The 25,905-nt window shown below is 42.6% G+C and overlaps 1 protein-coding gene across 10 annotated transcripts; it reads right to left on the bottom strand.

Annotated features, from left to right (window-relative positions):
• Positions 1-686: 686 nt before the first annotated feature.
• On the bottom strand, positions 687-25,593 carry LOC115103003 (protein SSXT). Of its 10 annotated transcripts, XM_029623533.2 has the most exons (13): positions 25,383-25,593; positions 24,642-24,718; positions 24,404-24,488; positions 22,118-22,156; positions 20,632-20,791; positions 11,070-11,306; positions 10,724-10,894; positions 10,296-10,373; positions 8,616-8,663; positions 8,211-8,330; positions 6,774-6,910; positions 6,228-6,290; positions 687-5,432 (listed from the first exon to the last, which is right to left on the bottom strand). In XM_029623533.2, exons 1-12 carry the CDS (start codon positions 25,449-25,451, stop codon positions 6,273-6,275), a joined length of 1,239 nt encoding a protein of 412 aa, XP_029479393.2. In that variant the 5' UTR covers positions 25,452-25,593; the 3' UTR covers positions 687-5,432; positions 6,228-6,272. The 10 variants fall into 10 exon arrangements, with proteins under 10 accessions (XP_029479393.2, XP_029479390.2, XP_029479391.2 ...); XM_029623530.2 differs by lacking the exon at positions 6,228-6,290; XM_029623531.2 differs by lacking the exon at positions 6,228-6,290 and having other exon boundaries at positions 22,118-22,153.
• Between the last annotated feature and the right edge of the window lie 312 nt (positions 25,594-25,905).

Genomic DNA, 25,905 nt, shown 5'->3' with positions numbered 1-25,905 from the left:
GTGGAGCAGCAGGATGGTGCTGGGGTGACTGGGAGATGCCACCATACCCTGAGCACTGCACATACATAAAGACACATAGGTTACATGCAGATCGTTATAAAGGAGTGCAAACTAACACAAACAGGATTTCTCTATTTTCTCTTAGTTTTTGAAACATCCATAAACATTTACATTTTAGTAGACACTCATCCAAAACAAGTCACAGGAGCACATGGGGTTAAGTGCATTGCTCAAGGGCACATAGGTGGATTTTTCACCAAGTCAGTCGGTGATTCGAACCAGCGACCTTTCAGTTACTGGCCCACCGCTTTTAACCGCTAGGTTATCTAACACACAAACACATTATCATCATCAGCAGCAGGGCAAGACATCTCCACACTCTGGTCACGTGTTCTGGCCACACATCTGGTGCACCATCTGTATCTCTCCCCCCTACGTGAGCTGAGAGGGAGAAGAAGGGGGAGGGGAGGTCATTTTGGGTGTAAATATGCCCTGGACCTTTCCAGACACATCTGGACCAGACAGACCGGGTATGCAGGGTGTGGTGGGAGCGTATTGAACCTATACTGCCAATACAGTAAATACACAGATATTCAGAACAGGGAACTCACAAAGCAATCTTACAATATTATCTGGCTATATCCATACATTTGGAGAAGAGACATTTGAAAGAAAGACACTGTATAAAAATTCTAGCAATTTATTGTTGCAGTTTTTCCAGTGACATACTGTACCATTTAACATGACAGTGACACTTACAGTAGCGACCCCATCATATTGGCTACAGGGTGCTGAATGAAAAACAAAACATTAATTACAAGATATGTACTACCGTATACCAAGGTTAGTATCTTTGAGGCCGACTGGAAATCAATGATATACTTCTCTTCTCTGTAACATGTGAATGGTGTGTCCATGTAGTAATAGTGTATCAAGCCCAAGGTTTAATAGAATAACACAACTAGTCTGTACAAGCGTAAGATGCTGCATGACATTAATGAAAATGTATCTCAAAGCCTCACAACACACTCCCTCTGAGTGTTTTATGTAATATTGTACCCAACTCACATTCGGTTGGTGGTAACGTACAACATGACACTTTGAATTACAGGTTTATTCTGGGGGGGAAAATGGCTTACGTCATTGTAAAGAAGACTCCATCAGACTGAAAGAAGCTTATGTGGGACTGATTATACTGAATGTACGAGTGAGTCTGATTGGACAGTCTGTGGTCAAAGCACTCCCCCAGACCCATAATGGGAATATTCAGTATGGACATAATGTTCATAAAGTTGCAAATACATTTTTTTATGTATCGAGCAGACACTATTCTCCATCACATGGAACAGAGATCTGTGTCGGATGTACATTAAGACATATGTTTGGAATTTCGCCCAACTGAATAAAGCTCTTAACCAGCTGTCCAATAACAGAGCACACTGAAGCACCAAGGCCATATTCTGACAACAGATAGTGTAGATGCTACTAACGTTAACCTTTAGGAGCAGCAGGGGGCATTGCAAGCATTCAGGTGCCCTATTCATAAAGTGTCTCAGAGTAGGAGTGATGATCTTGGGTCCATGTAGTCCTTCACACTGTGATCGCCAAGGAAAAACTGATCGCAAATCAGCTATCCTGATCAGACACTTTAGGAGTATGGGCTCAGCGCGGTTTTACACACATACAGTGCATTCGGAAAGTATTTACACACCTTCACTTTTTCCACATTTTGTAACATTACAGCCTTATTCTAAAATGGATTTAATAAAATAACAAAAACTCAATCTACACACAATACCCCATAATTAAAAAGAGAAAACATGTTTTTAATAAACATTTGCAAATTGATAAAAAAAATTTTTTTCCAGAAATACCCTATTTACATAACTACTCAGACCCTTTGCTACCTGACTCAAAATTGAGCTCAGGTGCATCCTGTTTCCATTGATCATCATTGAGATGTTTCTGCAACTTGATTGGAGTCCACTTGTGGTATATTCAATTGATTGGACATGATTTGGAAAGGCACACACCTGTCTAAATAAGGTCCCACAGTTGACAGTGCATGTCAGAGCAAAAACCAAGGTAGAAGCAATTGTCCATAGAGCTCTGAGACATTTCTGCATCATTGAAGGTCCCCAAGACCACAGTGGCCTCCATTCTTAAATGGAAGTTTGGAACCACCAAGACTCTTCATAGAGCTGAGCAATCTGGAGAGGACCTTGGTCAGGGAGAAGAACCCAATGGTCATTCTGACAGAGCTCCAGAGTTCCTCTGTGGAGATGGTTGTCCTCCTGGAACATTCTCCCATCTCTGTAGCTCTCCACCGAGCAGGCCTTTATGGTAGTGGTCAGAAGGAAGCCACTCCTCAGTAAAAGGAGTTTGGAGTTTGCCTGGCGTCACGTCTGGAGGAAACCTGGCAACATCACGTTGGGATGTTTTTCAGCAGCAGGGACAGGGAATGGAGCAAAGTACAGAGATCCTTGATGAAAACCTGCTCCAGAGCGCTCAGGACCTCAATACTGGGGCGAAGGTTCACCTTCCAATAGGACAACGACCCTAAGCACAAGGACAAGACAGGAGTGGATTCTGGACAGGTCTCAAAGTCATTGAGTGGCTCAGCCAGAGCCTGGAGTTGAACCCGATCGAACATCTCTGGAGAGACCTGAAAATAGCTGTGCTGCGACGCTCCCCATCCAACCTGACAGAGCATGAGAGGATCTGCAAAGAAGAACCGGATAAACTCCCCAAATACAGTGGGGCAAAAAAGTATTTAGTCAGCCACCAATTGTGCAAGTTCTCCCACTTAAAAAGATGAGAGGCCTGTACACTTCAACTATGACAAAATTAGATTTTTTTCTCTCCAGAAAATGACATTGTAGGATTTTTAATGAATTTATTTGCAAATTATAGTGGACAATAAGTATTTGGTCAATAACAAAAGTTTATCTTAATACTTTGTTATATACCCTTTGTTGGCAATGACAGAGGTCAAACGTTTTCTGTAAGTCTTCACAAGGTTTTCACATACTGTTGCTGGTATTTTGGCCCATTTCCTCCATGCAGATCTCCTCTAGAGCAGTGATGTTTTGGGGCTGTTGCTGGGCAACACGGTCTTTCAACTCCCTCAAGATTTTCTATGGGGTTGAGATCTGGAGACTGGTTAGGCCACTCCAGGACCTTGAAATGCTTCTTACGAAGCCACTCCTTCGTTGCCCGGGTGGTGTGTTTGGGATCATTGTCATGTTGAAAGACCCATCCACGTTTCATCTTCAATGCCCTTGCTGATGGAAGGTTTTCACTCAAAATCTCACAATACATAGCCCCATTCATTCTTTCCTTTACACGGATCAGTCGTCCTGGTCCCTTTGCAGAAAAACAGCCCCAAAGCATGACGTTTCCACCCCCATGCTTCACAGTAGGTATGGTGTTCTTTGGATGCAACTCAGCATTCTTTGTCCTCCAAACACGACGAGTTGAGTTTTTACCAAAAAGTTATATTTTGGTTTCATCAGACCATATGACATTCTCCCAATCTTCTTCTGGATCATCCAAATGCTCTCTAGCAAACTTCAGACGGGCCTGGGCATGTACTGGCTTAAGCAGGGAGACACGTCTGGCACTGCAGGATTTGAGTCCCTGGCGGCGTAGTGTTACACTGATGGTAGGCTTTGTTACTTTGGTCCCAGCTCTCTGCAGGTCATTCACTAGGTCCCCCCGTGTGGTTCTGGGATTTTTGCTCACCGTTCTTGAGATCATTTTGACCCCACCGGGTGAGATCTTGAGTGGAGCCCCAGATCGAGGGAGATTATCAGTGATCTTGTATGTCTTCCATTTCCTAATAATTGCTCCCACAGTTGATTTCTTCAAACCAAGCTGCTTACCTATTGCAGATTCAGTCTTCCCAGCCTGGTGCAGGTCTACAATTTTGTTTCTGGTGTCCTTTGACAGCTCTTTGTTCTTGGCCATAGTGGAGTTTGGAGTGTGACTGAGGTTGTGGACAGGTGTCTTTTATACTGATAACAAGTTCAAACAGGTGCCATTAATACAGGTAACGAGTGGAGGACAGAGGAGCCTCTTAAAGAAGTTACAGGTCTGTGAGAGCCAGAAATCTTGCTTGTTTGTAGGTGACCAAATACTTATTTTCCACCATCATTTGCAAATAAATTCATTAAAAATCCTACAATGTGATTGTTGGATTTTTTTCTCTCATTTTGTCTGTCATAGTTGAAGTGTACATATGATGAAAATTAAAGGCCTCATCTTTTTAAGTGGGAGAACTTGCACAATTGGTGGCTGACAATACTTTTTTGCCCCACTGTACATAACCAAGAAGACTCGAGGCTGTAATCGCTGCCAAAGATGCTTCAAAGTACTGAGTAAAGGGTCTGAATACTTATGGTAATGTGATATCTCCATTGTGTAGATTGATGAGGGGGAAAAAACTATTTATGTTTTAGAATGAGGCTGTAATGTAACAAGATGTGGGAAAAGTCAAGGGGTCTAATAACATCCCTGAATGCACTGTATATCTCAAGTAAGAATTCAGCCCCACTCACAGGTCATGTTCTGCTTCTGCTGCCCAAAGACATGTTTCAGCACTGATGCTTCAATGCAGATGGATGTTCTCTGTTTGTTTTTGAGGGCTTTCTATGTACAATCCATTCATAAAACCAAGGCATCCGATTTGCTCACCCCAAGGACATATTCTTTTTACAAGTCACTGAAGAAGCAAAGAGAATTCAGGGGGAACAAATAAAAGAACAAACAAAATGGGGGATGAATACAATGTCATCACAACAAAAAATGACACCAAGAGAAAAAAACGTTTAAAAAACAATATTCAACGATACGTCTCCAAATTCTTATACAAAGTTAGCTTAATCTAAAAAGCATAAAATATATTTTTTACATCACACATGTTGACCTTGACATGTACCATGGCCTAACAGAATTTTGTTTCAGATGCAAGATCTCCTCACGCCGCCTCTGTCCCACCCCCTCCCATTATTGCTTCTTATGAACGGGGGGCTATTGGATGGAGAAACATTGCACTACATGAGTGTGAAGTTCATTTCTGTACAATTCTGTCCTGTTATATCCCAAAAATGAATGTAACTTGTTATTTTTGCCCATTTCACCATCTGCAAGGCTCTGTATAAGGCAGCTCTGTTTCCTTTTAAGGCATCGCTGCTTTGAGACTAACACAGACCAGAAGCGAAGTGATGGAAGTGGACAAAATCATCTCATTATCGACATTAACAAAAATGACACTTTTCACATAAGGACCACAAAGTGTGTGCGTGTGTGTGCGTGTGTGAGAGAGAGGGTGTCTCAGTGAGCTGCAGCCGAGTTTAGAGGTTAGAGGTCAGAGCAGGGCTCTTGTTGACTGCCATGACCATCTCTCATTGCTGGTAATTTCCATATTGACCCTGTGGAGGAAGGAAGAATGTACTGTAAATGGACACATCTTAATGACTTCTCATTCTGAACAAACAGGCATTTACTTGAGAAAAGCTCACATTTATATATCTAAATAGGATGCAAACAAGCACATCTGTGGTAGCTATCAACCTTATGTCACAGATGCAGACTATTCCTGTCTGGCTGCATTAGCTGGATTTAACCAGCAGGTGGCAGCATGGCCTCAGAAAAGCTCATGAAAGGAGGGACGCAACTGCTTATTAGTATTCTGCAGCATTAAGCAAAATGCTGCTCTGTGACTTGTGCATTTAATATGATAGGAGGGATGTTTTTTGTTTGCTGGTATTTTAAAGGTTAATTTCTAAACAGGGGTCGAAAGTGGCTGCTCTTTAGGAACAATTGTCATTAGTCACATATTTAAGATTTTCAGTTTCAATTTGACTATTACTTTGATCAGATACTATTTCTACACAGTGCACAATTATTAATAAATGACACAACATTTAAATGCAGTTAATTGCATGAAAAAAATATGAATATTAACCAAAGTATGGCGAGTTGTATTTTTGATTTTGTCAATTCCAAAAACATCTACATTTTCTCAAGTTCCCCTACAGATTGTGCTTGTTATATTTGAAGACCTCAAGCATAAAGTTCGACCCCTGGTTACAAAAAGACGTAAAGAAATCAGATGTTTAAACAGAAGACAGGAGGAGAAACATAACAAATGCAGATTAAGGCTAGGCGAACAGGTCAAACGTCCAGATTTGACGTTGAGGTGACGTCTTCACAGCAACCATTACCTTTGCTTCTTACAGAGCTAGTCAGGGGTTCAAATCCCCGGGTCTTTATTTCCTCATGTGTCCCTGAATATTCAAAGATAAAGAATCAAAGTGTAGCTGTGGCCTCCGCAAAGGACCACAGAAAATACAGGGCAACACGTAGCTCTCCCCTCCCTGTCAACACTACCAAAGGTCTATGTTACATTTGGGGAGGAGAGATTCTACATTACCCTGCTCTGCTCTGACTTGCTGTATTATTCAAGGCAATATATCATAAACTCTTTTCCACTCACAACTCAACTGTGAAGGCAGGTTTCTCTTAACAGAGGAGAACCATACTAAGCTGTAAGCTGGCTAAACACATCAAACCGTTTAAGGAATTATATATTAACCTCCCCATACAACGTCAGCATGCACAAGACACCCACTCCTCCCTGGTCTCTTGCTTATGGACACTCCCTGAACCCTGGATAAACTAAATGTTATATCTCATCTTTAACTTCTATCCATCTTTAGCCAACATACAAGGACACAGTAAGACCTGCCTACTCATGGGCTCATGCTCACCTGGTCGTAGCCTGGGTATGGGCGTTGTTGCTGGGCCTGAGGTGGGCCGGGCTGGGGGCCCCGGTAGGCCCCGTACTGCTGCCCCTGGCCCTGGGGGTAACCCTGAGGGTACTGGCCTGGAGCTCCCTGGGATGGACCTGGTGGACACACAGAGATCAAAGGTCATGGACGTCTGACTGAAATATTACATGAAGATACTGTTCTTCACAACGACATTATTTTTAGACATTGTCTGTTCAATCATCAAACGTACAGTGTCTGGGAGCGTAAACAGCATGCTAGATTCCCAGATTTTGCTGTTCGATGTCAATCATTATGACACGTCGTATTCTTGCACAATTGAGCGCTTCAGGGGAACTCACTTAGAGTCAATCCACCTCTATCTACCCATGAACACAGGTCCACTGACAGGCAGACCGACAGAGGCATGGCAGAGAGAGAGACTAGTGGGTCGTATTAGTTGGGCCCTGGGCCATTTGTTGAAGTTTGGCTCCACACTAACACTGGCCTACTCTTCTCTGTAATGAGAGTCAGAGAGTCTGACTAACTGCAGCCAGAGCTGTAGCCAGCACCAGGGACAGGGCTGGGTGTTAAGTCATCTAATGCAAGGAGACATCAAGGAGATTCCGTGGGCCTTCATTAGAGAAGCAGAGCCTCATTAAAACCCATTTCATCGGACAGCCTCTGAATACTACCGTTGCACTGGTGTTACCGTACCGCCGCATAGCGCCGTGCTATCAGGCATTCCAACGGCTGATCAGTGATAGGATGCCTGACTGACTAGGGCCAAAAGAGAGTCAAAAGAGAGCCACGCAACATCGTTAGGGCGCTCGTAATGCCAACGCCGCAAAGCTTAACTTAGAGGGGGCCCGCCTGCGAGAGTGAACGAGCGTGTGGCAGATGGAGCCTACCTCACAGCTTCTGCCTCTCTCCACCAGCTCATTACTGACATGAGAGAAATGCCTCTGGCTCAGAGAGAGAGAGCGAAAGCAGGAGAAGAAGAGCTGACACGATTTTAAAAACGAAGGGGAGAAGGCCCACTCGCACACACTGCCATGGGCGATTACCCATAAGCCTGACCTTTCCTTTCACTCACTCACTCTCTCACTTTCTGTAACACAGGCCTGTACAGTGACCCACTGTAGTACTAGAGGGACACCTAACACAGCACATTGTCTGCCAGCTCCCTCTTCTGATCAACGTGCCAGTGTCTGTAGCCTTGACTGTGCTGCTGCGACATTGAAAGTACACAATGTCAATTAGGAAACCAGTGGCGTGGTACAGTAAACATACAGGAGGCGCTGGGTTGGTGCCATTTGGAATCAAGGACTGATGTTTCAAGACAACTAAATCAAAAGCAAATGGTGCCTCCTACAGGATGAGTGTGGACTGACAGAGAAAGAGGAAGTCAAAGGGAGACTGAGTATTTCCACCCACCATAACCCTGTTGCTGTCCAGGATAGCCCTGCTGTCCGGGGTACTGCTGCTGTGGGGGGTAGCCCTGCTGTTGAGGACCCTGCTGGTAGGCCTCCTGCTGCTGGCCATACTGGGCGTTTCCTATAGGGGGGACAACAGAGACGTTACAGTACCTGTGACATTACAGTATCTGAACCAGGCTCGACGACATAACAGCAGACAGCACAGCAGTGCTTAGTGTGGCCAGAATCAGGGTTGGGGTCCATTCCATTTCGATTCAGTCAACTCCGGAGGTAAACAGAAATTCCAATTCAAAATGTTGTTTGGAATTTCAGTTTACTTCCTGAGTTGACTAAACTGAACAGGAAATTGACCCCAACCCTGATCCAAATGTTTTGAAAACACTAATTTAGGCTGTTAACAAACCATGATCTTTTTCATAGGGGGACTGTTGGTTGGCTGCTGGGTCTCGCTCTGGCAACAAGACAAGAACCACAGGAGAAAAAGAACCAACACTGTGAGCACGCCCATTGAAACATTAAGTTTTGTTTTTAATATACAGAATTGTTATAGTGACACCTTTTCAGCATCCTTACCTGACACCTGCTATGAGCCGTAAAATAAAATAAAAGCTTGAACGACAACATTTATGAGAAATGAAATATTTGTGAGTGAGAAATCAAGAATGATAAAAAGGTTTTAAGGAAGGCAGAAAACAGAGCAGGCTCGGGAAGCTTCAGCCGCTCAACTCAACCTCCCTTAACCTGAACTGAGCTGGCCAGGGAAGGCGAATTGGGAGAAATAATACAAAAAAAAACTAGCATTTAGGCTACGGCAGTTATTGAACAAAATAGCCTTAGCAACAAAAAAAGTTGCATTAGTTATATGGCTTTAGCGTAGCTTCCTTTTTCCCTACGTACATTTCTGTGAAACTACAACGATACCTCCATGGTAGTATTGTTCTGAGAAATCAAAGCGTTGATCAGGAAACGGTGGCTAAAGCAAACCGTTTCTCACCATCACCTATAGCATTACTTCACAGGGAGATAGGAGACATGTTATTTCATGTCCATTTTGGAGGAGGTAGAAGTCAATGGGGGGAAAATTTGGGGGATTAAGATATTGTTATATACGCGTAAACATTTATTGGGCTTCACACAGTGTCTCTGTGCATTGAAATGTTCAGAAATATAGTTTTGCAAAAGTTTAAAGTAATCATGGGAGAAAATAAACTACTTTCTTTTGAGAATATACATATTTTTCCAAAACAATATTTAAAATCCTGTAATTCCCAGACTACAACCTAGCTATTGGAGACTGCTGTGTCAACGTTTCAAATGGAGTAGAATGTAGAAAAAGGTGTAAAAAGGTGATTGACACATGCAAGAGAAAATTATTCATTTGAGAATACTTGTTTATGTTGATGCTATGACACAAAATCACTATGAAGGGGTTGGAAATCACTGGGGAAATCATCCCAGTCCAACTAATCTCATTTTCCGCCATGAGACTTTAACACAACATCTGTCAAGTCTGCTAACTCGTGTGTGTGTGTGTGTGTGTGTGTGTGTGTGTGGGGGGGGCTTCTGCTAAAGTAGGACCTCTGCTTCCGCTAAAAGCACGACCGGAGATCAACTTCCAGGATTGAATCGCTGTCCCACCATGACAAGATCAGGGTTCGACAGAATAACTAGCCGACTAGCTATTTGTTTATCGACGACGCACAGTCCTAAATGGGACGGTGGGTGGGAAAACCGAACATCAGAGCTTCCTTCAGGCCAGACTTACAGAGCACAGTGACTAATGTCCAACTGAAGTTAGATGACTTTCATTCTCTACTTCCACAAATGTTCTAGATAACCGCGTAGGAACCGAAATACACCGTTGACGCTCAGTATAAGGCTTGGGTATGAGGTGGTGCTGAACGATCCACTCCCTTAGCTGATGGACAGGGTCACCATCTGTCACACAATGTTGTTTTGCTTTGTTACGCTCTCCATCCTCTGTCCTTCTCCGTGCCTCAACACAGCTCCTCTAAGTGAACCTTAGACAGGCAGAGGTTTGGTTGGTTCTACGAGCGAGCAAGCGGTTGGTTGGATCTCCTACCTTCTGAAGCTCCCTGTCCTGCGTGACTGTACTGGTCCCCATAGTAGTCTTCCTGCCCTGGGTACTGCTGAGGGGGTCCTACACACACATACGGCAAACACACACACAGGTAGATTCAAGGTGTTGTTGGGGGGTAATTTCGGCGAGGAAGTTGTAATTTTGGTCGCTTATTTGCTAGAGAGCTCCTGTGTGAGTCTCGTTGGTCACCAAACTACAGTTTAGTAGTGCTGGGACTGACAACCTTCAGGGCGCCTGGGTGAGTGTTCCTTCTATGGTTATGGGACTACCTGCGTCTGTGAGCCACGACAGTGGAAGTGAAAGATAGCTCCACTTAAAGACAAAGAGGAGAGGAGGTGGCAGCCCTGTGTAAAGTCAAACCAAGCACCTTGCTCTTGGCCCAGTGGTCCACTCTGTGGAGCGGAGCATACCTTGCTGTGGGGGTCTGTAAGGGGGCATGGGCCTCTGCCCCATGACATGGTTGCCCGGGTTGACCTGACCCATCATGCCCATGGGATTCTGCTGGCCCTGGTAGTGCTGCCCGCCACCCCCAGGGGGCATGTTGTACTGCTGGGAGGGAGGCTGCTGGTGCATCATGGGGCCTGGGGTGGGAACAACACAAATACACACAATATTTAATTACAGAACCCAATTAGAAAAATTATAATAATAAAATGCTCCATGGGTGGATGTAATCATCAATAGAAGGACAACTGAAGGTCCAGTGTGAGAGGTGATAAGGCCTATCAATTATACACCCCCCCCCCTTTCCTGTACCTTGGTTAGGCTGCATGTTCATGTTGGGCCGGGGGCCGTAGTTGCCCATGGGTCCCTGTCCCTGGGTCATGTTCATCTGGCCCTGGGCAGGCATGCCCTGAGACGAGGGCACAGCGTGGTTATAGCCACCCATGGAACCGTGACTGCTGGGGGGCATGTTCATGGCGCCACTACCGGGCATGTTGGAAGGCTGGTTGGGGCCAGGCCCGGGGCCCTGCATGGGCATGTGATTGGGCCCTGGGAAAAAAGGACAGACCATTTAACCTTCAGGATGATACAGTGCCTTGCAAAAGTATTCACCACGCTGGCGTTTTTACTATTTTGTTGCATGACAACCTGTACATTTTTTTGTTTGTATTTTTCTCCCCAATTTCATGGTATCTAATTGGTAGTAGTTACAGTCTTGTCTCGTCGCTGCAACTCCCGTACGGACTCGGGAGAGGCGAAGGTCGAGAGCCAGTCTCCCTCACTCCGGAACACAACCCAACCAAGCCGCACTGCTTCTTGAAACAATGCCCATCCAACCCGGAAGCCAGCCGCACCAATGTGTCGGAGGAAACACCGTACACCTGGCGACCGTGTCAGCGTGCACTGTGCCCGGCCCGCCACAGGAGTCGCTAGTGTGCGATGAGACAAGGATATCTCTGCCGGCCAAACCCTCCCCTAACCCGAACGACGCTGGGCCAATTGTGCGCCGCCCCATGGGCCTCCCAGTCCGTGGCTGGCTGTGACAGAGCTTGGGCTCAAACCCAGAATCTCTAGTGGCACAGCTAGCACTGCGATGCAGTGCCCTAGACCACTGCACCATTCGGGAGGTGACAACCTGTAATTTAAATGGATTTTTATCTGGATTTCATGTAATGGACATACACAAAATAGTGAAATGAAAAACAATTACTTGTTTCAAAAAATTTAAAAAAAATCAAAAACGGAAAAGTGATGTGTGCATATGTATTCATACCCTTTGCTATGAAGCCCCGAAATAAGATCTGGTGCGACCAATTAGTTAAATAAAAGTTCAAATAAAAATAAAATCAGGGTTGGGTTATAAAATATAAAAAAATCTGAAACTTTGAACATCCCTCAGAGCACCATTAAATCAGAGGCAACAAAGAGACCAAAGATAACCCTGAAGGAGATGCAAAGCTCCAAAGTATCTGTCCATAGGACCACCTTAAGCCGTACACTCCACAGAGCTGGGCTTTACGGAAGAGTGGCCAGAAAAAAGCCATTTCTAAAATAAAAAAATAAGCGAACACATTTGGTGTTCGCCAAACGGCATGTGGGAGACTCCCCAAACATATGGAAGAAGGTACTCTGGTCAGATGAGACTAAAATTGATATTTTTTGGCCATCAAGGAAAACGCTATGTCTGGCGCAAACCCAACACCTCGCATCACCCCGAGAACACCATCCCCACAGTGAAGCATGGTGGTGGTAGCATCATGCTGTGGGATGTTTTTCATCTTCAGGGACTGGGAAACTGGTCAGAATTGAAGGATGACGCTAAATACAGGGAAATTCTTGAGGGAAACCTGTTTCAGTCTTCCAGAGATTTGAGACTGGGATGGAGGTTCACCTTCCAGCAGGACAATGACCCTAAGCATACTGCGAAAGCAACACTTGATTGGTTTAAGGGGAAACATTTAAATGACTTGGAATGGCCTAGTCAAAGCCCAGACCTCAATCCAATTGAGAATCTGTGGTATGACTTACAGATTGCTGTACACCAGCAGAACCCATCCAACTTTAAGGACCTGGAGCAGTTTTGCCTTGAATGGGCAAAAATCCCAGTGGCTAGATGTGCCCGAACTTATAGACACATACCCCAAGAGACTTGCAGCTGTAAATGCTGCAAAAGGTGCCTCTACAAAGTATTGACTTAGGGGGGTGAATAGTCTTGAACTGCACTGTTGGTTAAGGGCTTGTAAGTAAGCATTTCACGGTCAAGTCTACACTTGTTGTATTCGGCACATGTGACAACGTTTGGTTTGATTTAGTTATGCACACTCAAGTTGTTTTTTGTGTGTCTTATTTCTCGTTTCACAATAAAACATATTTTGCATCTTCAAAGTGGTAGGCATGTTGTGTAAATCAGATGATCCAAACCCCCAGAAATCAATTTTAATTCCAGGTTGTAAAGCAACAAAATAAGAAAAATGCCAAGGGGGGTGAATATGTTCGCAAGCCACTGTATATTACCATACATTACAGAGATTAAGATGGAACTGTTAAATTAAAAGATTCTCTCCCGAGAAAGTATTTTCTCCCTATACTAATATTTACAACCATGTGTGCTGTATAGAGCCTTGACAACTGGTAATAATTGGCATAACAAAGTAGACTAAATGCTCACAGTCTCCCTCACTCAAACGAACACGTATATAAAACACAACCACAGTGAAGTGGAGTCCAAGACCACCTAGGAACATAAAGCGAAGAAACAGTCAGATGCACAATTATACCCCTGAACTAGCTGCACTGGGAGCCACATTTGAAATGGAATTACAAAGAAAACACTACAAAAATGTATGTGGTCACCATTCATGTAATCCATTAAATATATACATCATTGGGGAACCATTTCATAGTCATCACAGGTACATTGTTTCCCCCATTTGAATCTTACAGCAACTCCAACTTACAGCTTTTCATGACTTATGGGCAGGGCAGACCATATGATAAGCTATTAAATATTTTGAAGTGCAACCTGGAATGAAAATGTAAGAGGACCAGTGCTTCTATAGTGAAATAAATCTCACATCTGTGCCGTTTGCGAGCGATGTTGTTAGGCTACATTGTATCGTTGCTTCTTCTTCAGAGCGCTCTAGTGAGAAACATACTTTTACTTCGCAGAGAAAACCAGAAGATCTTCATGTTTAGCATCCACACATTTTTGAATGATGATGTTTGTGGTGAAGGGGGTGATTAAATGTACATTATACAACGGGCGAGTCTAGTCCTGAATGGTGATTGGTTAAAACCGCATTCCAGCCAGTGTCTATTCCACAAGTTACCAGCGGCTCACATTTTCTTTGTTCCATCTGACTGTGCAATCCAGTCTCATCAGCCCAGCCAGGCAATTATAAACTTGATCTCCACTATAAAAAGCAGATAGACATTACCTCACATTTCTTTTAGACTAACATGTAGTTTAACAGCAGAGACTTGTATAAACCTTGCTGTCTGTCTCTCCGACCTTTTCAATTGTGTTTCAATATGGAATTGCGATCTCCATCGTCCCATATAAAGTGACCGTGTCCGAATGAGCCTTACAGCAAATTGAGCTGGTTGTCATAGCAACATCAAGTTGACTGGCTAAATCGATACTTTGTTGCCAAAACTAAAACGGATGAGTGGAATATTTCTTTAGATTTTTTTCAGCAGCATGACTATGGATGAATGGGAAAAAGAGATGGCAATAATACCCAGGCATGCAGATTTGGAGGATACTGCATTGAATGACCTAGAGAAAAGCAGCGATGAAAGAAAACAGAGTTAAGAATACAAACTGGGCTGTGTGTTGCTTTGGGGGCTGGCTAGCAGAGAAGAAGAAAAGGTTGTTGACTTCAAACCTGTCACTAAGAGTTTAACATCCTTCACCTATAGTTTTATGGAGATGTACAAAATGGGAAGGGGGAGCACAACAGCATAAGTAGATACCTGGCACTCCGGGGTGGGCTCAACTGGTTTGGAAATGACCCACCCATCGGTCGCAGCTGGTGCCTTATGAAGGACACCAGATTTACCACCCAGAATCATGTATTTCTGGGAAACATTAAACAGCTAAGGCAGCAAGGAAAATCTTTCACAAACAGACACCCTCCCATCACCAATAAGGACATGGCCCAGCTCCAAAACGCCCAGGCTCTGAATCCCGGTACACCAAGGGGTCTGGTCCAGAAAGTGTGGTTCAACCTCCAGTTACATCAGGGTCGAAGAGGAAAAGAGAGGGACAACTAAAGCCCAACTCATTCCTCGTAAAAACAGACGAGAACCGTCTAAGGTATGTTATGCATAGCCTGTTTGTTTTATTTCTAAGTTGCACTCGTAATTAGGCTATTGGAAAACAATATTATAACAACGCATTCTCTCTCAGATACGCCACTCTCACATATAACGAGGCAACAAAGAATCCACTGGACCCAAGGGAGAGGGGCAGGGAGTCCAAGACGGGATTCATGTTCGAGCAGCCAGGGAACCAACTATGCCCAGTGGCATCACTGGAAAAATATCTATGGAAATGCCCAGAGAAAGCCCTTCAATTTTATCTCCGCCCAAGGAGAGGAGTGTGTATCGGGGACTCGATCTGGTACACATCCGAGCCGATGGGTGTGAACTATCTGGCAGCACTTCTACCCAAGATCTGCAGGGCAGCGGGAACAACTACATACACAAATCACAGCATCAGGACCATGACAGTCCAGAAACTGGCCAATGCCGGTTTAGAAGCGAGGGAGAATATGTTAGTGAGTGGGCATCAGTGAAAATATATCTACAACACAAAATCCTTGTCTATGTGTGTGTATAGTTCATATGTTATGTGTTTGTGCCTGTGTTGCTTCACAGTCCCCACTGTTCCATAAAAGGTATATTTTTAATATATTTTGTAATCTTAAAAAAAAAGAAAATCTGATTCTACTGCTTGCATCAGTTACCTGAAGTGGAATATAGTTCCATGTAGTCATGGCTCTATGTAGTACTGTGCACCTCCCATAGTCTGTTCTGGACTTGGGGACTGAAGAGACCTCTGGTGGCATGTCTTGTGGGGTATGCATGGGGGACCGAGCTGTGTGCTAGTCATTTAAACATATAGCTCAGTGCTTAGTTTCAACATGTAAATACCTCTCACAAATACAAGTAGTGATGAAGTTAATCTCTCCTCCACTTTGAGCCAGGAGAGATTGACATGCATATTATTAATGTTTGCGCTCTGTGTACATCCAAGGGCAACCCGTGCTGCCCTGTTCTGAGCCAATTGCAATTTTCCCTCTTTGTGGCAACTGTTAAGGTTGAGCAGTGCTTTATTATGGACAGACTTCTCCCCATCTTAGCTACTGTTGTATCAATATGTTTTGACCATGACAGTTTACAATCCAGGGTAACTCCAAGCAGTTTAGTCACCTCAACTTCCACATTATTAATTGCAAGGTTTAGTGAATGATTTGTCCCAAATACAATGCTTTCCCCCTGAAATACTTAGGACCAACTTATTCCATGCCACCTATTCTGAAACCAACTGCATTTCAAATGCTTGGTAGCTGACGTGTAGTGTTGAGTCATCCGCATACATAGACACTCAAAGCCAGTGGCGTGTCGTTAGTAAAGATTTTTAAAAGTAAGGGACCTAAACAGCTGCCCTATGTTCTGTTAGACAGGTAACTATCTATCCACAATATAGCAGGAGATGTAAAGCCATAACAAGTTTTTACAGCAGCAGACTATGATCGATGTCAAAAGCTGCACTGAAACACCCCCCCCCCAATCTTTTTATCATCAATTTCTCTCAGTCATTTGCGTAAGTGCTGTGCTTGTTGAATGTCCTTCCCTATAAGCATGCCGTTAGTCTGTTGTCAATTTATTTAAATGTAAAATAGCATTGTACATAGGTGGGCTATTTGAGCCAGTAAAGGGGGCTTTACTATTCTTAGGTAGCAGAATGACTTTAGCATCCCTCCAGGCCTGAGGGCACACACTCTCTCTAGTAGGCTTAAATTGAAGATGTGGCAAATAGCAGCGGCAATATCGTCCACTATTATCCTCAGTCATTTTCCATCCAAGTTGTCAGACCTCGGTGGCTTGTCATTGTTGATAGACAATTATTTTTCACCTCTTCCACACTTACTTTATAATTCTTGCCTTTCACAATTTGGTCAGATATACTTGGATGTGTAGTGTCAGTGTTTGTTGCTGGCACGTCATGCCTACGTTTGCTAATCTTGCCAATGAAAAAGTAATTAAAGTTGTTGCCAATTTCAGTTGTTTTGGAATGAATGGAGCCGAGTTTGCCTTTTTTCTCCAACATTTATTTGAAGGTACACCAAAGCCTTTTACTATCATTATTCAAGTTATCTAGAAGGGTGAGTGACTAACTGTGTATTGTTTTGGCAGAGTGAAAGTACAAGCGCTTCCCACGTTCGAACACACACACCCCACATCAAAGCACGCCTCCAAGACCCAAATTTCGTTCTGTTGAATTTCCTAATAAGGAGAATTAAAACCGAGGCTAAATCGAGTTCAGGCCCTGTTTAATGATGCTATTATTTTCTCCTTCATGGCATGCAGAGTGCGAAAGCTCATAAACTAGAGAGAGCTTCTACGATAACATTGAATTGGCTTCTTTCTCTCATCGATATGTTTTACACCTTTCCAATCCAGAACCAAGCACACACACGAGTTACAAACACACACGAGGAATTCATTTTCATAATGTTGGATGTGATGGGTATATAACACACACAAGGAATTCATTTTCATAATGTGGGATGTGATGGGTATATAGTCTTCTCTATTCGCTACAGAAAATTGCAAAGGAGTAACGTTAGGAAACCGTAATCTCAACCTACAGCTGTCAAATGATTTGGCATAAATAGAAACAATCAGCAACAGCTTGATAAAAAGTGTAAAACATGCGAATGATAATTACACAAATGTAAATGGGACAATATTTTCATGTTGTAAACCAAATAACAATTGCAATTTTAGTTGTCTCATTAAAATGGTTTCAATATCTGTATGAATTTCTACAATTTATATTTGGTTTGAGGTTAAGTCCTTGAAATTTGGAGCCATTAACATTTTGAAATATTGCCCCATGTACATTGTGTAATTTACCGATGGTCCGTCACTATTCCCGTGGGGATATCGAATGTCAAACCAAATTGACCATGGACATTACGATCCGGTGGCGTGCAGCTGCGCTCCAAATTGCTGCCAGCTGTGGGCATGATTGAATTAAACCCAAGGAAAACTGTTTTGGTATCTTTCATCCCGTGACATACTATTTTTTCCTAATTAACTCGCAAATCTCAGATTTGGATGAGACTGACTTTATGACCATGGGTATCATATTTACACTTCGTAGTCAATTTTAACACTAGAATAAATGTTTGACTAACGTCAACGCCACATAGGATGTTTTCTACCAGAGAAGATGTTTGCCTTCAGTTGCCCTTTAAACTTTGATTAATTGATTGAATGAAACTATAGCAGTGCATTTGAATCATGACGGTGATGAAGGAAAAGCGAAATACAATTCCGATTCACGTTTATTGACTGACCTAAGAGGGAATCTTAGCACAGCTCACAAAACATATAGAAGACACAGCAGGACACAAACAGAAAAAGTCAGACAAATATCTTACCAACCTTTCTGTCCCACACCTGCCCATATGGGGAGTTGTTCAGAATAGTAAGGCCCTATAAAATATGCGTTGTGGAGAACACAGACGGAATCACCGAATCCAGACATTAAAACAGAATTCAACAACATTCCCCCAAAAAGGTGTACTTAGTAGAGAATTAACTTAAATCATTTTCTAATTTTCCAAAGTTAATCATAAGACATGAACAAATGCCTGTGTGTGTGTGCCGTGCGCGCGTACACTTTGTGTAGCCATTAGCAATGATGCTAAACGATAACCAGCTTCTTGTAGAGATGGAAACGATTTCCCAAAAACCTTCTCAATTCACCCCTAATCATTTTAAGATGGTCACACCATGATCATTTAGCTATTAGATGTATTGACTCAGGGGTGTTGTCAATAAATTGGCAAAAAAATTCTAAAAACATGTTGTCACGTTGAAAGCCAAATCATTCGGACACTACAGACGTTTGTGGAAAGACTGATTTTCGGGATGTCTCGTGGTCTGACAAAACAACGTTGTAACTTGGCCCCCTTCCACCGCAGATGTGGAAAGACCGATTTTCGGGATGTCTCGTGGTCTGACAAAACAACGTTGTAACTTGGCCCCCTTCCACCTCAGATGTGGAAAGACCGATTTTCGGGATGTCTCGTGGTCTGACAAAACAACGTTGTAACTTGGCCACCTTCCACCTCAGATGTGGAAAGCCGCCATTGGCAGATGCGGTGAATTCAGACACAGCAAAACATATCTATAGCTTAAGACAGATCTTGATGAGGATTTTTTTATGTTGACTGTAAGGGGTTAAACATTAACTAGTTAGCCTATGCCTACCTGGCAGAAAGATATGATTATTTGCATCAATCCAAGTGGCCATTTGTTTTGCAAAGATGCATCAGATGACCTGGCCTCCACAATCGCCAGACCTCAACCCAATTGAGAGGGTTTGGGATGAGTTGGACCGTAGGGTGAAGGAAAAGCAGCCAACAAGTTCTCAGCATATGTGGGAACTACTTCAAGACTGTTGGAAAAGCATTCCTCATGAAGCTGGTTGAGAGTGCGCAAAGCTGTCACCAAAGCAAAGGGTGGCTACTTTGAAGAATTTGTTTTTTGGTTACTACATAATTCCATGTGTGTTATTTCATAGTTCCATATGTTTTATTTCATAGTTTTGATGTCTTCACTATTATTCTACAATGTAAAACCCTGGAACGAGTAGGTGTCCGGTTTGACTGGTTTGTATATATATATATATATATATTATTTTTTTTGTACACATATTTAACCCTTTTTAGGGTAGGCACAAAAACTAGCTTCGTCCTTTCATAAGATTTTTTTTTTTTTTAACGGTACGGGTTACCTTCAGACGAGTTCCATGACACTTGTGAGGTCACATTAGTTTGTAGCCCAAATGGGCTGTAGATCCGGTGGCAGGTTATGTGCTGGATAGCGCGTTAGTTCAGAAGGGAGAGTTTTAGAGGGGGACCCAATCCCTATAGTAGGCCTATAGGCTACCCCAACACTTTATTTTTATACAAACCTTCAGAAAAAAACAGTGCCAAACTTGTCCTTCTCATGGTCACGTGAAATTATACAATGTATCAATTTTAGACCAGTACGCTCTAAAGAGTAAATAACGATACAATGTAGCCAAACAACCTCGCTTGCAAACAGCAGAGATGTGAGATTTATGTCACTCTAGAAGCACTGAACAAAATATTTAGGGGCATATGACGGTCTGCTCTGCCCTTCCTCTCAGTCACACCAGGGCTGTGAAGCATATAGGGTTGCTATATGATTGAACCGGGAAAATAATGTAACCGGGGAAAAAATATATATATGAAATAGCTCCCCAATACTGTTTGATGTTAATATTTTATGTATTACATGAATGGTGACCACAGGCCTCCCAAAAATACATTTAAATCATGTTTTAATAAGATCATTTTTCACCCAGCTCCATTGTTTTGGTAATTGCGTTTCAAATTTGGGTCCCAGTGTGGCTAGTTCCGGTGGCACCATGACACATCTGACTGTTCCTTCTCTTAGAAGACCACCAGAGCTCACAGACCGACGAGTGACATCATCATTTAGCAGAGCACCATCCCATCCCATCCCAGATCTGTGGTGTTGCTAGGCAACCCTCGTGAGTGAGAAAGGGACAGAGGGAGGTGGTGGTGACGGAGAGGTCATTTACCAGGCATCTGTCCGTTCATCTGGTTCTGCATGTGTGGGGCAGTGGGGCCGCCGCTGACCATGCCCTCCGGGGGCATGTTGTGTCCGTGGGGGGGCTGGGGGCCAGGCGCTCCACTCGGGTTCATCCCACCAGGGCCCATGGGCATGTTCTGAGTGGGTGGCTAGACAGACAACACAGAGACAAAGGGAGAGAAACACCATCTGTGTTAAGGTACATATCTGAGCCACGTATGAGAAAGAAAGCAAATGATGTTGAAGGTACAGAATTAAAAAGGCTTCATCTAACTGTGGACACAATCTCTGGCTATACAGTGCATTAGTAAAGTATTCAGACCCCTTCACCCTTTCAAAATTTTGTTAAGTTACAGTCTTATTCTAAAATTGATTATGTAGTTTTTTCCCCCTCGTCAATCTACACACAATACCCCATAATGACAAAGCAAGATCCAGTTTTTTTTTTTTTTGAAATGTTTGCAAATGTATTAAAAACTAAAAAAAACATATTTACACAAGTATTCAGACACCTTGCTATGACACTCGAAATTGAGCACAGGTGCATCCTATTTCCATTGACCATCCTTGAGATGTGGACTCCAAGTTGTAGGAACCTGTGGTAAATTCAATTGATTGGAAATTATTTGGAAAGGCTATATAAAGGTCCCACAGTTGACAGTGCATGTCAGAGCAAAAACCAAGCCATGATGTCGAAGGAATTGTCCATAGAGCTCCGAGACAGGATTGTGTCAAGGCACAAATCTGGGAAAGGGTACCAAAAAATGTTTGCAACATTGAAAGTCCCCAAGAACACAGTGGCCTCCCATCATTCTTAAGTTTGGAACCACCAAGACTCTTCCTAGAAGAATGGGAGAAACTCCCCAAATACAGGCGTGCAAAGCTTGTAGCGTAATACCCAAGAAGACTCAAGGATGTAATCGCTGTGAAAGGTGCTTCAAAAAACTATTAAGTGAAGGGTCTGAATACTTATGTAAATGTTATATTTCATTTATTTTTTTATATACATTTGCAAACATTTCTAAAAACCTGTTTTTGCTTTGTCATTGTGGAGTAATGTGTGTACAATCATGATGAAAAATAAAAATTTAATCAAATTCAGAATAAGGCTGTAACGTAACAGAATTTGGAAAATTGAAGGGGTCTGAATACTTTCCGAATGCACTGTATAATCTCTGGATTTTTGTTATTCTATCCTCTATTTCACAGCGCCAGATTGAAGCAACAAGCAATCTTATATAATAAAGGATGGCCTATCAACAGAGTATACCATTACATTATCTCATACTATTGTAAAGGCCATCAACTGGCCTATCACCAGCAGTGTGTCCCAGAGGTGTGACGTGTCACAATAAAATACCCTGTTTGAATATCTATGGGAAAAAGCCTGCAATACACAGTATGAATATTGTGTGAACCAAGACACCTTAGACACCCTATCATAATTCAAACACCACTTCTCCATCCATACTCACTTCAAGCTTTACCTCTGGAGGAGTAGGGGAGTCACACTTCTGAAATCAAGTACAGAGCATCTAGGTGAACATTATACACCTCCCCTTTGTCCAACAACAGGGGAGACCGAGCAAGCTTGCATTTGGGTGGCATATGAGGCATATCAAATGATTGCTTTCAATCTCACATGAACCACAAAAATCTATCGTCAGAGCTTGACAGCGGTAGATATACAAGCAAAAGGGAAGGGGTAACACGTATTATGGCCTCATTTCCTTGACGAATCTAGTGGAATTTCTGACCAGCAGTGTAATGTACAGTACCAGTCAAACGTTTGGACACACCTACTCATTCAAGGTTTTTTCTTCCGTTTGACTATTTTCTACATTGTAGAATAATAGTGATAATAACACATATGGAATAATGTCGTAAAACCCAAAAAAGTGTTATGTCAACAAACAAAAAAAGATTCTTCAAAGTAGCCACCCTTGCCTTGACAGCTTTACACACTCTTGGCATTCTCTCAATCAGCTTCACCTGGAATGCTATTCCAACAGTCTTGAAGGAGTCCCCACATTGGCCGCTATTCCTTCACTCTGCGGTCCAAATCATCCCAAACCATCTCAATTGGGTTGAGGGCAGGTGACTGTGGAGGCCAGGTCATCTGATGCAGCACTACATCACTCTCCTTCTTGGTCAAATAGTCCTTACACAGCCTGTAGGTATGTTGGGTCATTGTCCTGTTGAAAAACAAACTATAGTCCCACTAAGCGCAAACCAGATGTGATGGCGTATCGCTGCAGAATGCTGTGGTAGCCATGGTGGTGAAGTGTGCCTTGAATCCTAAATAAGTTAACAACATTATCACCAGCAAAGCATCCCCACACCACCTCCTCCATGCTTCACAGTGGGAAACACACATGCAGAGATCGTCCGTTCACCTACTCTGTCTCACAAAGACACAGCGGTTAGACAAAAAAAAAAAAAAGAAATTGGGACTCATCAGACCAATGGACAGATTTTCACCGTCTAAGGTCCATTGCTCATGTTTCTTGGCCCAAGCATGTCTCTTCTTCTCATTGGTGTCCTTGAGTAGTGGTTTCTTTGCAGCAAGTCGACCATAAAGGCCTGATTCACGCAGTCTCCTCTGAACAGTTGAGATGTGTCTGTTACTTGAACTCCGTGAAGCATTTTTTTGGCTGCAATTTCTGAGGCTGGTAACTCTGATGAACTTATTCCCTGCAGCAGTGGTAACTCCGGGTCTTCCTTTCCTGTGGTGGTCCTCATGAGACAGTATTATCACAGAGCTGGATGGTTTTTGCGACTGCACTTGAAGTCCTTGAAATTTCCCAGATTGACTGACCTTCATGTCTTAAATTAATGATGGACTGTTGTTTCTATTTTCTTTTTTTGAGCTGTTCTTGCCATAATATGAACTTGGCCTTTTACCAAATAGGGCTATATTCTGTATACCACCCCTACCTTGTCACAACACAACTGATTGATTCAAACTCATTAAGGGACGAAATTCCACAAATTAACTTAAGGCACACCTGTTAATTTAAATACATTACAGGTGACTACCTCATGCAGCTGGTTGAGAGAATGCCAAGAGTGTACAAAGCTGTCAATGCTACTTTGAATACTTACAAATAAAATATATTTTGATTTGCTTAACACTTGTCTTAATACATGATTCCATATGTGTTATTTCATAGTTTTAATGTCTTCACTATTATTCTAGAAAATAATAAAAATAAAGAAAATCCCATACTTTGACTGGTACTGTATATGTAGAGGGTATTCTTTAATTGCACAATAGCTCTGTGGTTGCCTGTCTATGCCCTTATATTTGGAGCGGCAAAGAAGCCTAGTGGTTAGAGTGTTTGGCCAGTAACCGAAAGTTTGCTAAATCGAATCCCGAGCTGACAAGGTAAAAATCTGTCTTTCTACCCCTGAACAAGGCAGTTAACCCACTGTTCCTAGGTTGTCATTGTAAATAAGAATTTGTTCTTAACTGACTTGCCTAGTTGAATAAAAAAAATGTCAAGTTGTGATCTAGGCCTTTATATTATATCAGTTGGTGAAGGGAATATTATGGAGAGGGTATTTTTTTTATTGCCATGTTTGGGGCAATATAAAAATATATACTAGGCTACTAGCCAAGAACAACACCTTATTTGAAATTGTACAATATCTGTACAACTTCATGAATTCTAGTACGCTTCATGTTTTCTCTCTGGCAGAAATGTGTCAGAGTGAATCAGCACCTACGTCACTGCCCTTCGCCCTGGACCCATACTCACAGCAGGGAGCAGAGACTGCATGTTCTGATTGGAGTCTGCTATCGTGGCCAGGTAAACCAAATTTCTGTGGAGCATTTGTTGGTACCTTTTGACAGAATGAACATAAAACACATTTTAACATTTAAAAGACAGGGAGATGGGCTGTCAATACACTGCAAAAACGTACATGCATGACAGTGTGGAACCTGAAAGCACATCAGGTATGGGACTTTTGTATAGTACATAAATGATAACTTACTGTGAACATTCTGCGGTCTTTCCTTTGCTCTGGAAATCCATTATACATTGAATCAGCTGATTGTTCTCATCCAGTAACTGAAACATGACAGAGCAAAAAGGAAAGAAAACTGAAAAAAAATGTGGATAGACCTGTAGAAGACAACGGCATCTTCCTATCCAGTAATGTTCGCATTCGGACCTGTTACATATGAGAGAATACAGTAGCCTAAATACAATTTTAAGGGGATTGGAAACAATGTTGCTTGTTGGTTGAACTTCAGCAGGACAAACGGCTGTCCCATTCCAATGCAGACTACTCATGAAATCATATGTTCTTTGGTAGTACATGACGTTAATGGCAACATCGTAGTTAGCTGGTCAACCGGCCTTTTTCTCCAAACGTTAGCTAGCTATAATCAATGTCATTTATACTAGTCCTGTTCTGTGCGTGCCTGGCTAACAAAAGACGCTAACAATCCAACTAGCTAAGAAAACCTTAGCCTATGCTTCCATTTATATCAGAAACTAATTCAATGTTAGTCCATCGAATCGACTAAACATGTTTGTTATTTTTCAGATTATTTGCCCACTACCGCGAAGTTCATATTGACCGCGCTTTACCCTAGCAACATTGTTACCATCTATTTCCCTCTTTACAGCTCGACCTGGCCGCTGGCTAGGCTAGTTAGCTAGCAACAGCAGCTGGTGCTGTATCCGCCTCCATTCCGTTGCGGTGCGTGATAAAAAATGAATTAGCTACCTTTTGAATTCCAGCGGGTGTTATATCACCCTTTCCACGTTGTCTGTGAGGTGCAAACGCCACCGACATGGTGTTTTCATATAAAGCTAAATAAACTAAAACATACAACTAACAAATCTGTAGAACTCAAAGCAGACAGTTTAGATTAGCAACATCTGATGTTATTCTGGTGATGTAGTCCATGGCCGTGTTCGAGAGGATCAAATCCGCAATGTATCATGGGTAAATTGTGACTGATTGACTGATCTACAAATAACAATGAGTCATTATTTATGAATCACCTTGATTTGTAGATCAGTAAATCGGCAGTGGCCTGCAGTCGTTCTGATGCTCTCGAACACGGCCAACTAAAGGGCTGAACGATAATGCCCTTGAAATGTAATATATCTTCATGATATATATATATCAAAATTATAAAAACATGTCAATGCATTGTATTGTTGTTTTGTGGGGTACAATTAAGACTTTTATAAAAACAAAACAATGTTTTCAACCCCTGTCGAAAGGTAGAATAATCTAAACT

Source organism: Oncorhynchus nerka, linkage group LG20 (assembly GCF_034236695.1).
Source record: "Oncorhynchus nerka isolate Pitt River linkage group LG20, Oner_Uvic_2.0, whole genome shotgun sequence".
NCBI classification, from domain to species: Eukaryota; Metazoa; Chordata; class Actinopteri; order Salmoniformes; family Salmonidae; genus Oncorhynchus; species Oncorhynchus nerka.
This window is presented reverse-complemented; position numbering and strand designations above follow the sequence as displayed.

Coding starts and splice junctions, on each gene's coding strand:
- LOC115103003 (XM_029623530.2), bottom strand. CDS start 25,451: ATGTCGGTGGCGTTTGCACCTCACAGACAACGTGGAAAGGGTGATATA. Junction 20,792..22,117: donor CTCCAGAGGTAAAGCTTGAA/GTGAGTATGGAT, acceptor TTGTCTGTCTAG/CCACCCACTCAGAACATGCC. Junction 6,911..8,210: donor TGGACAGCAACAGGGTTATG/GTGGGTGGAAAT, acceptor TGTGTCCACCAG/GTCCATCCCAGGGAGCTCCA.